Consider the following 13074-nt stretch of genomic DNA (forward strand, 5'->3'; position numbering starts at 1 on the left):
AGTACATTGATCATCTTTTCCTTAGAGTCAAATATGTCGTATATTGGGATAGTTATTTTTAGTATTTATGTTTGGTGATCGTGTATTATACCCTATTGGGCTTTAAAAAAACTTTGTTTTTTACGGATTATTCCAAGTAATATACTTTCATGTTTTTATTTAAATAAACTTTCGTGTTTGGTTTGCAATTATCATCGTCTTCTCACCTCCCATGTTTTATATTGTCATCATCACCAGGCTAGTTGATCTAAAGCGAATTGTTATTGTTTGAATAATGGAGGTTTTAAACATAAGGAAAGAGCGTAAGTCAAGATGTTACTTTATCCAACCTGCTTTATGAACTTTTGCACTTTAATCATAGACAAATGATATTGTTTACTTAAAGCTGCATAAAGCAAAAAGGTCATCCTCATAATCAGTGTAAAGCATTGTAAAGACTTTAAATTGATGCTCTCTAGTTTCTATCCGAGTAGAATGTCAACTGGGCTTCGCTGCCATTGTCATTCTCTATCTTCCACTTGTTGTCTTCGAATTCAATTGGAATGTCTTCAGGTTTGATCAGATCTCAATTGGAGGAAGTCTTCCGTTGCATTAACTGTACATCGCAACTGGACTTCAATATATTTCTGGACAAATCTTCTGGTCTCTAGATGCGACTGAAGACTGGCTAATTTCAGTCGAAACTGGACCTAACACATCAAAATGGTGTGAATTTTTTTGCACAACCCACCACCAACCAAGACACCAAAAGGATGCAAACTTTTGATGCAACACTCTTTACCATTGTATTTTGCTCCATATTGCTGTAATGCTACCACACCAAAATCTCATATAATTCACTTTATTATTATATAACTAATATATATATATATATATATATATATATATATATATGTATACATATAAGAAATATTATATTTCAAAACATATAAATATTTGGTATATAAATGCGCTCATTAGGGCAGCTTCAATGAATGTTGAGGAATAACTTGTTATTAAGTATAAAAGTCTTTAAGAGACTGTCTGGTTCACGAAATGTTTTTGAAATAATTGAAAATTGTTGGAGAAATTGAAATGTGAAGGAATTGAAATCTCAAAGTTTTACAATATGTTATTTATTTGGTGGACAGAAGTTAATGGAATCCAGTTAAATGCTATGGAATTTAAATTTTAGTAAATGACAAAGTTATCCTTTGTTAAGCGTTTATAATTTCTTTTTCATTTCAAACATTATAGGTTGTATTTGGTATGGATCATCTTATACAATAACAATAATAAAATAATAATAATAATATAGATCGATATATGTGCAGGCACTAAAAAATCGCTACAATTCAACTTCTCCACCTTCAACTTTTTTCTTTAATCAATTTTTTTTTCTACTGTCCTTTCTTTAATTATACCAAACAAGATCTTTTATTCATGAAACAAAGATCTTTAATTACAAATAATTGTTTAACATAACAATACAACGATGAAGAGATTTGAATTCCCTTGGCCCCCAATCATACGAAACGGTGGTGGCCAAAAAATATAAGCAACAGTGTTAAGGAAGTAGTTAGTCAGTGGCTCGGGTGGTTGGTGGCGGTGGTTGGCGACGGTTCAACAATAGATGTCGACAGAGATAGAACACTCAAGCGAAGGTTCGTATACTTTGAATGGTTTTTTTAGTCAAATTGTTTCAATTCCATTAGAATGGAAAACTTTCGATTGGTTTAATGAATTTATTCCGAATTCTGTATTTTAAAGAATTTGAAGGAATGTTTTAAATTCCAATTCCATCATTTTAACCAACCAAAGAAGAGAAATAATGAACTTTAGATTCCAATTACATCTGGAACACCCCAACAAGGCGGAATCATGAGGGTTACATACCAAGCACAACACGATATGGAAATTAAGTAGAGACAATTCTAGATGCATTAAAAGGATTGGAAATCCATACAAATCATTTAATTTCAAATACCGGATCATACAAAAATGCATAAGGAGCACGCCCATCAAACGTTTACAAAATAATAGTTCAAAAGATGGTAAATGATCCTAAGCATAACCCATAATCGGGAATTATGAATCGTGGATCCATGAAGTCAAAGTCCAATCCTAGCTCAAACAAGCAATTAATCATCCAATACATCTTTGGTTAACCTGTTCACCTGAAAAGTTTACTAAAACGTGTCAACATAAAGTTGGTGAGTTCGTAGGGTTAAACAGTTAAAATCATAGTTTCGGGATAACAACCATTATTGATATACAAGGATTAATAACGTTCAATAACGTGGGCTCAACAACCCATTACGTGGATATAGAAATACCCATAAGGTGGATATAGAAATACCCATAACATAGATTCAATAATCCATAACGTGGATATAGAGATACCCATAATGTGGATATAGAAATACCCATAATGTGGATTGAAAAGTCCATAACGTGGATATAGAGATACCCATAACGTGGATTTAACAATCCATAACGTGGATATACAGATACCCATAACGTGGATTTAACAACCCATAATGAGAACATGTATGCATAATAAACATTTCAATGCACAACCACATAACGTTATACATCACATATAAACGTTCAATAACACGCAACACAAGCAAACAATTAGGTTACTAATATCTCGTTTCTTATCATAATCAATCATATCAACCGACAAGCATTTAACAAACGAGTACACTTTCTACCCCAAATAAAGTAAATGTAGGGGCTACGAAACTCACATTTGCCTTAAGCGTTTGTAGTAGGTGACTAAGTGGGTAAGCGGGGAGCACAACGATCACGACCTAATTCTATCCTTAGTGCAGGGTTTGTTTATATAAATTAATTAACTTTAAGGGATATGTATGTTTATCCCATTGCTATCCATGGTGTAAACTGATGATTTTTGGCATTATCAAAATTTTCTGTATTTATTTGATATGAAGAATTATTAATGTTTGTGTTACTTAAAAAAATGAGAAAATAGATTAGACTAGCTAGGTGGGGACTTTTTGTACCAAATTGGCTACAAGTTATGAGGATTAATGTGTTTTTTAACCAATCAAGTGCATCATAAATTATGGTGGAATAATGTTTTTTTTATAGGAGCCAGTTACGTGTTTTTGCAACCGTGTTGGAACTGGTGATATTTCGTTTGGCGTCACAGGTACAAAGTTGCTGATTTTTCATTAGTTTCGTGTAGAGGTGGTGATCACTAATCAAGTGGTGGCTCAAGTAGATTATTCTGCCATGTTACTTGGGCCTCAATTTAGACCAATAGGTTGTAACATCAATTCTCATTCTTCATTTTCAATTCCTTTTACAACATGTATGTATTTTATGCTACCGCAAGTTATCGGTGTTTGTCATTAATGCAAAGTAGAGCCGGCAATACTGACCCAAAAATAATTGATTGGGCGATTCTAGATCACTTTTCATGATCTATGGGTGTGATTGGGTGGGGGTAATTATCCAAGCGGGTCAATTTGGATTAAATTGGGCAAAGATAAAAGTATGAACGGGTCAGAATGGGTGGTGGTGAAGATTTTCCGATCAATATTTTTCAGTGGGGGAAAGTTTTTTAGAAAGAGAAACTGTGTAATGAGCAAGAAATGGTGATGAAAAAAAAGAAGGGGGGGTGAAGGTCGGTCGTGTTTGAGGATGAAGATGATCTATTGCTATTTCCAGATTTAAAATTATTAAGTATAAAGATTGTTTACTTTGGTAAGTTGTACTTTATGAAGTAAAATCTGTAAATCAATTTAATAAGAAACGAATTCATAAAGGAAGTGTAAACTTTTGGACACAACTATTTTCTTTTTGCAAATTTTATTAATCTATACTATCTATATAAACAAACTATCCTTAAAAATTTAACACTTTACCTTTAAAATTTCTAATTTATCTTTTTAATCTATATTAACATCAAACACTTTATCCTTGAAATTTCAAAAACACCCTTACAAAAAAACCTTACGCGTGTCTCTTCCTTCCCTGAAATTGCTCACATAGTATACCAAAAACACACACATATATTACTGAATTTAATAATCAATCAACATAAAAAACGCTCACTCTAAAACAATAATGGCGGTTTGCACTTTCAGCCGGACTAAGAAACACTTAAGTTGAATCATACATTCATGTAATAACACGGTACCACTACTTAACCAGCGTTTTTTTTATGCCTCGCCGCATCGCGCGGGTACAAAGCTAGTATATATATAGAGGTTTCAGGTAAAAAAAACAAGTATATATTAAATTAAAACAAATAAAAAAATAGGTTTCTCTTCATTGAAAATACTGTGCATCATGAAAATCATTGTGAATCAAATGTTTCGTGAATCTTCGTACATCAAATTAACCATGATCTAAGGGTCAAGATCTTATCCTATATGTTTTACTTTAATACTTATTTTATAATACCCAACCCTTATATATATATATATAGATATATATATATATTTTTTGAGAACCATTTTTGTTCATTATTTTGAGAACCATTTTTTTTGTAAGAACTATAACAACTCTTAAATTATATATTTGTTCATATGTTTTTTTTGTTCATTCATATGTGAAATGATATTAAAATGTATGTTGTAGAAGAAACTTTTTGAAAAACATTCAAAATAGCCTTTTATGAACTTGGGAATGAATTTGTTCATTCACATGTGACAAACGATTATATATAAGGTTTTGAAAAAAAATATTTTTTTGCAACATATATTTTTATAACGTTTCACATGTGAATGAACAAAAAAAACATGTGATCCAATATAAAATTTAGGAGTTTTGACGTTTCACTTATTAAAAACGTACTAATTTCAGGTTAAAAAATGTTATGAAATAGTGAACAATGGGGGAGGGATGAAGGGATACAAGCTCTAGTTTTTGATGTTTTTTAAGGAAAACGTTTTCTACTCCACATGTCATATAGCGCAAGTCGTTCCACCCTTCAAAATCCACCCATTTCCAACTTTTTTCAAATGCAATTTTTTCTACGCCATATGGCGCAAGTCGCCCTTCTTCCCCCAACCTCCACTCATTTTAGTGTTAGGCTGAAGGAGTGGGAGAAGAAAAAGGGCGAACCACACGCCACATGAGCAAGTTTGCTTCGGGTTCGCCTGGAACACCGCACCCATTAGGGGAACCGGTGTCTAAGCAACCCTCACGACTCGCCCTCTTTTCTTTTGACCAACTCACATATCAACAACAATTCTGGCGTCTAATCTTCACCGCTGTATTTTACAACCGTAAGATTCAATAAAACTATTATTGAATCTTTACTTTCTCTATTGTGCACGCATGTTTTAGAGAAACCAACAACCACACTTTCTTTTATCTTTATATGATAACTTTTTCGTATTTTGTTTTATATATATTTATTTTTCCTTACCCGTTAAAAACCAAAAAAAGATGATGAAAAAAGAAAATGTTGCACATTTGTATTCAAATCCCGGATCAAGAACAAAGAACCACGAACCCGGTATGGTGGGAGGGTCGGCACCGACGACCACCGCCTGGTCATGTTTGGGGTTCGACGTAGGTTGCTCATAACCTATGCTCTAATATTAAAACCAAAAGTTCACCATATTGAAAGAGTTCTCATGAATTGAATAATAATGAGGGTTTCATATATGTTCCTTCGTTAATACAAAAACAACAAAAACGTAATTTGTTTATATCTTTTTGCTTAAGTAAAGATAACAATTTTTTATACTTACATATATATATATATATAAAGTTATATTTGTAGTCAAATGTTCATTTGAAAACTATAATTTTCTTTAAACCAAAATAATTAATGACTAAAAACTTAAAACAATGTATTCATAATTGTCTACCACCACCACCACCATCTCTCTCTCTATATATATATATATATCTCTTTCTATCTCTCTCTTTTTCTCTGCTCCCTCTCCGTTCCTCCGGCAGTACCACGACGGAACCATGACAGTAAAGGTAGCGCCCGTACTGTATCAAACCACCACACTATCTTTTGGATCGTCGTTCATCAAATCCACACCGGTCTCATATGCGTCGGGCTTTCAAGTCCCTTTTTATAAATGTCTCAAGGTAGGCTATTGAGAAGGGTGAAACCTATCTGAACAATGCAACCGTTCGATTCAGGGATTCGCTCGTGCCAACTCTCAGGACGAAAAATGAAAATTCATCTTACATCCATACTTTTTTTCTTCTTTCTACTCTTTTTTCTCCCACTAAATAATTAAACATCATAATAACCACAATCTCTATAATCACTATGTTTATCAAGAAAAAGAAAGTGAGATCAAGAAAAAGAAACGTGGTGATGTTAGCGGATATGGTGGCGGTGATGGTGGTGATAGTGACGTCTTCGGCTGCAACTTCGGCTTACAACATCAGCGGATAATATCCACACAACAAAAGGATTACAAAAAATGATTTGTTTTATCTAAAATAAAATAAAAATGGATCTTCAAGATTCTAAATCTTGTAGACTACAAAAACTCGTTTTTTTCCTTCCTCTAGATCTTGTAAGTTCATGCTAAAAGAGTATGCCCTTTGATCTTCTGTTGATTTTCATTTTGCCCATATATCTACAGATATTTATAATTATGGTTTATTTTTGTAATGAGTTGGATGGATGGAATTGGGGACGACTATCTGGAAACAAAAAACAAACAATATATTCATTGTAGTTGTTTATTTCCTATATATATGATTTGTGTGTGATTTCTGAGTTGTTTTAGATTTTGATGTACCTATAGATTTTATATATTTATATATATATATATAAATATTTTAGGTAAAATAAAACAAGTATATATTAAATTAAAATAAATAAAAAAATAGGTTTCTGTTCATTGAAAATACTATGCATCATGAAAATCATTGTGAATCAAATGTTTCGTGAATCTTCGTGCATCAGATTAACCATGATCTAAGGGTCAAGATCTTATCCTATATGTTTTACTTTAATACTTATTTTATAATATTCAACCCTTATATATATAATATATATATATATATATATAGAGAGAGAGAGAGTTTCCTTATTTTGAGAACCATTTTTTTTAAGAACTATAACAACTCTTAAATTATATATTTGTTCACATATTTTTTTTGTTCATTCATATGTAAAATGATATAAAAATGTATGTTGTAGAAGAAACTTTTTGAAAAACATTCAAAGTAGCCTTTTATGAACTTGTGAATGAATTTGTTCACATTTTTTATTCACATGTGACAAACGACTATATATAAGGTTTTGAAAAAAAAATTTCTCTTGCAACATATATTTTTATAACGTTTCACATATGAATGAACAAAAAAAACATGTGATCCAATATAAAATTTAGGAGTTTTCACGGTTATTAAAAAAAATGGGTTCTCAAAATAAGGGTCCCTATATGTATATATATATATATATGGGGTGGGTTATTTATAGTACATGCACTAAAAAAGGTAAAAAAAAGTACATGTGTAAGTTAACTTACTTCCTTCTTCTCCAGCGAGATTGCCGCCGCCGACTACCACCATGATCATTTCCGACCACCACCATGATCCTCCGGTGATGGCGACCATCTCCGGCGAGACTTACACATGTGTAAGTTAACTATACATAACTTACACACGTGTAAGTCTCGCCGGAAATGGTCGCCGTCGCCGGAGGATCATGGTGGTAGTCGGAGATGATCATGGTAGCGGTGGTGGTGGTCGAAGATGGAAGTAAGAAGGAAGAAGAAGAAAGTAAGTTAACTTAAACATGTAATTTTTGTATTTTTTTAATGTTTGTACTAAAATTAATTTTCTCCATATATATATATATACATATATATTTCGTCGGACTTTGACCGCTACTCAGACAATTGATTTTTAGAGTTTGATTTATAGGTTATCGAGGAAGATGAATACATCAGCAGATGGATTATTATAAAAATAGGGTTTTATTTTTTTTGGTTTTTATTTAATAAATAAAGTAAGTTGCAATTTTCATCTCTAAACATGTCACGTTTTTTGAGTCCCTTAGGTGTAACGAGAAAATGACATTAATACCCTCACGTGTTAGCATGTGCGTACGTTAATGGCCAAAAACGAACGCCATATAAGGGAAGGACCTTGATTGCAAAATTTTGTTAACTTTAAGGTAAAAATTGATATTTTTTACTTAAGGGACGAAAAATTAAAAACGTATTAATTTCAGGTTAAAAAATGTAATTTACTCTTTATTCTTCCAAAATATTTTTCCAACCTCTTGTTAGTAATTTTAGCAAATATAATTCACTATTCATTTTTGTGGTGTAAAAGGGTAAATTATAGTTTTAGTCCTTAAAGTTGTTGATAGAGCAATACATAATAGATTGGATATACTACCGTAATTATAAAGAAAAATTTGATTATTTGAGTCCAACAAACAGCTTTCCATGGAAGAACATAAGTTGCAATTTAGATCCCCGTGATTCCGTGAACGGCTTTTAAAAAGTGATTCCAGAGAAAATGGTGCTGACGATGTCTTGCATGCCATCTTAAATAATTGTTTTTTCTATATGTAAACTCTGATTTACATTTTTTATATGTACATTTTTTAATATGTATATTGTTTGACATCTATCTAATGAAGTTATATAAAACAAATATCCATTAAACTTTAAAATAATTATATCACCTCATTTTATATCAATTACTTTTGCATTTACAACCAAATTGCTACAGACGTCACCGGTCACCACAATTATCGCCGCCACCACCACTTAGAGTCACCGCATTATGCAAGTACCTTTTATATTAATTACAGTCTAGTTTGGATGTCAAACATAGTTTTTAAAATTATTTGTTCTCTAAATACCCTACAATAATTGCAATAATTAAGATGATTATTATACATTATATTCATATTCTTATAATAATTATTCATATTCCCAGAATAATTAATGAGAGTGATTGAATGTTATATTATATATAAACAAATAGTAATTAAGTGTTGGTTGAATTTTAATTTTAAATTGGTGCAGACGTTTCATGACGTTGTTAATCATAAAATACGAGGCCACCTATGAGTTGGTTGCAAAAGTCGACCAAAATGTGTATTTTGGGACATATGCCATATATTCTAAGTATAAAGGCATAAACAACCTTAACAATAACAAATTCAACCACCAACAAAAACACATTTAACAAATGGCAGAAATCAACACCCCTTTCACCTTTACTGTCTGGAGACGTGCACCAGTGCTTATCCGCCCCACTAAGCACAACAAAGGTGAACTAAAGCTTCTATCTGACATTGATGATCAAGACGGGTATCGGAATCAAATACCAGTGATTATGTTCTATCGTGGTAATCCTAAAATGAGAAATTATGATCCGGTGAGTGTGATCAAGGAGGCACTAGCAAAGGTTCTAGTCTTTTATTATCCGTTTGCTGGCCGACTCAAGGAAGGTCCTGCGAGGAAACTTATGGTGGATTGCACAGGCGAAGGTGTGTTATTTGTTGAAGCTGATGCAAATGTAACATTGGATCAATTTGGAGAGGCACTCGTTCCACCATTTCCTTGTTTTGATGAGCTGCTTTATGATGTTCCTAAATCTTCTGGCATCCTCAACTCGCCATTGCTACTTATTCAGGTGATTTTTTTTCTTGTTAATGCTATAAAATATTAACCTATATTTCATATATCTCTGTTGTGAAAATGTACAAATTTATTCTCATGCTCGACTTGTTGTCCCTTTTTAAACAAAGTTTCCATTTCATTACCCGCTATTGTTGACAAATTATATATCATATTACAACATATTTCTTGGCTTTTGAAACCTGGAAAGCAAATTAAAGTAAAAGTATGTATAGTCTCCGGTTTTAAAGATATATAATTAATTGAGACATGATTTTACATTGTAACTTTTTTTCAAATAATATGGTAGGTGACACGACTTTTATGTGGAGGTTTCATCTTTGCTTTACGACTCAACCACACCATGAGTGACGCATTTGGAATCGTTCAATTTATGAGAGCATTAGGTGAAATGGCACGGGGTGCATCATCACCATCAACTTTGCCTGTGTGGCAAAGGGAATTCCTAAATGCAAGGAATCCACCACGTGTGACATGTACTAATCATGCATTTGATGAAATCATAGACACCAACACGGATATAACCACACGAATGAATAGTATGGTTTTAAAACCTTTTTTCTTTGGGCCGATTGAGCTGTCAAACTTACGTAAATTTGTTCCGAAACACCTGAAATCTTGCTCTACTTTTGATGTGGTAACGGCTTGTCTATGGCATTGTCGTACCATGGCTCTCCAGCTAGATCCTAAAGAGGAGGCTCGGATTGCATTTGTTGTCAGTGCGCGTACCAAATTTAGTCCCCCCCTTCCAAAAGGATATTATGGAAATTGTATTGCCATTACCGTTGCCATTTCCACGGTCTTTGAGCTATTAAACAAACCCTTCAGTCATACATTAGAGATTGTGATGAAGGCTAAAACTTGTGTCAACGAAGAGTACATGAGATCTCTTGCTGACATGTTAGTAATCAAAGGACGACCCAATGTCACAATTTTTCAAAATAATATATTTTTTGTTAATGACTTAACACTTGCTAGATTTGATGTTGTTGACTTTGGGTGGGGGAAGCCGAAATATGGAGGGCCAGGAACAACAGGCCCTCTTGATTCTGGATTCTATTTTCCATATACAAACGCTAAGGGAGAGTATGGAATTGTGGTACCCATATATTTGCCGAGTGTTGCGATGGAAAACTTTGTCAAAGAGATGAATAAGATGTTGGCTGATCGAGATAATAATTTACATGCTCCTTCCAAACTATAAATTCCACGTTTTGGTTCAAATGGATATAACCAACTCCTTTTATTGTTTATAGATTGGTGACTAAGTAAGTGAACATGATGATGAATTTTAATATATGGGGTTTGTATTATATCGGTACTTGGAAAATGCAAATTAGAAGGCTACATTTTTATTTTTTCTTATGATGGAACTCAAGTTTTTTGTTTTCCAATTAATAAAAAGTGTTTGTATAATAAGTATGTGTTTTTATTTTACTTTTATGCTTGACTAATTGACAAATAGTGAGAAAGAGGCGATGAAATAAGAATTTTTACTATGTAAAGGAATTTATAATTGAAATGACATTTGTTGTTGATCAACTTATACATTAAGTATTTATTCCCTCCATTTTTTCAACTTTAAATAGTTGAAAATATCAAAATACTCGTGTCACTTATTCATTATACCCTTAGAAGAAATACTCGTGTCACTTATTCATAACCACTCATTTTTTCCTCTTTATTCAAATCTCAACCAATTATTTTTTTTTCTTCTCCATAAATCATTTTATTCCTCTAGTTCATTCAAAATCTTTTATCTCAAAAATCAGACATCGATAAATTATAAGAATTATATGGGTGTTCTTAAAATTTTATGCTCTTTCATTAGAGATGTCATTCGATACACTTTCGACGAAGTTTTAAATTCGAGGACGGAGCCCGTACGGCTAAAGCTCTTGGCTATCACACTCTATGAATGTAACATCCTGAACTTTTTAATTAACGATTGACTTGAGTCGTTAAGTCAACACAACGTGTCCGTTAAGTCTCTAGGAGATATAATGTTTATGTGTGATTAATGTGCGTTATGTGTAAGGTTTTAAAGCCTTAATGATTCATGTGTTAATGTGTTTAATATGATTAAATGAGATTAAAGTGTTAGTAACTATTCCTGTTAAGTCGTTTAAGCCTTAGATGTGAAGATGTAAAGTTAAGGGGCTTAAGTGTAAGCTTTAGAAAGTTGGTCCAGCTGATTAGGGTTCCTTTAGCCCTAATCATAATCAAAAATATCAGTTGTTGGCTTCTCCAAACCGTTCCTCCCCCTCTCCATTCGATTTCTTTGCAAAATTCTTCAAAACGTGTGATTTCGGGTGTGTTTGATCAAGTCTTTTGCATCCTTCTTGCAATCTACAGGTACTAAAGGTATAATAACATTGATTTTATATCATTTCAATCATATAATCAGATCCATAACTGATCTAGGTCACTAGAGGATCAATTGATGTCATAAACGAGTGTTTTGATCGATTCAGTAACCTAAAACGTTTGTTATTGTGATGCAAATAAAGTAGGCGTTAATCAATGATTTTATTGCATCATTATGGTCTTAAAATGGTAAATTTTGAGGCCCAAAAGTTGTTCATAAGGTTAGGAATCGTTTGGGATATATTTGGTTAAGTTTTGGAGGTTAAACAAGGTGATTTGTGCAGAAACCGGGTTTCATGCGCCGTAGTCACTAAATTGCGACGCAGTTTAAATCCAATGACTTTAACTGCTACGCAGTTTTGGCCACTGCGACGCATTTATGACAAAATTTTAAAATGGTCGTAACTTTTGAACCGTAACTCCGTTTTTGACAAATAAGCTATCCACGGAATAGTGAGAAAGTCTACTTTCTCATGGTAATATTTTTAAAAGATGATTGTGATGTCAAGTTTCTAGAAAGGTTAACTTAGTGAGTGAATGCCGAGTTTCGTCGAGTTATGTAAGCTCTAAAGTATTAATCGAATGTCCGATGCATCAAGACTTGTCATGGGTCATGTCTATAGATATTTAGGCTTGATTCATGAACATAAGTAAGTAGGTACTTGTTTAGCTCATTATGTCGTTTAATGATTATAGGTAGTCGGGAATACTTGCAAAGCTCGGTAACTTACGTTATCATTTGTTGTGTGCTTCAACAAGGTAAGATACACTACTTTGACACGCTGAGGGTTCAACAAAAAACATAGTTTTCATAAAATAACTTCCCCTAATGATATCTTATTTGATTATGGTTATTCGAGAGTATACGGGAGGAGATATGGGCTATGTAGATGTATATCGATGCCTAAAATGCTACCCCAAAGATATGTGATGATATGATATGACATGATATGATATGAAATGCTATGAAATGCTTTAAGATGTTATGAAATATGATATAATATGATATGTATTGTTATGAGATAATAGATGATATGCGAAGATATACGATATGAAATGAAAGACGATATGAAATGGCTTTTGATATGTGATGAACTATATGTGC

At 32.7% G+C, this 13074-nt stretch overlaps 1 protein-coding gene across 1 annotated transcript; it reads left to right on the plus strand.

Annotated features, from left to right (window-relative positions):
- The first annotated feature begins 9150 nt into the window (after positions 1-9150).
- LOC122602260 (benzyl alcohol O-benzoyltransferase-like) lies at positions 9151-10806 on the plus strand. Its single transcript, XM_043774969.1, has 2 exons — positions 9151-9597; positions 9892-10806. Exons 1-2 carry the CDS (start codon positions 9151-9153, stop codon positions 10804-10806), a joined length of 1362 nt encoding a protein of 453 aa, XP_043630904.1.
- Positions 10807-13074: the final 2268 nt, after the last annotated feature.

Source organism: Erigeron canadensis, chromosome 5, assembly GCF_010389155.1.
Source record: "Erigeron canadensis isolate Cc75 chromosome 5, C_canadensis_v1, whole genome shotgun sequence".
NCBI lineage: Eukaryota > Viridiplantae > Streptophyta > Magnoliopsida > Asterales > Asteraceae > Erigeron > Erigeron canadensis.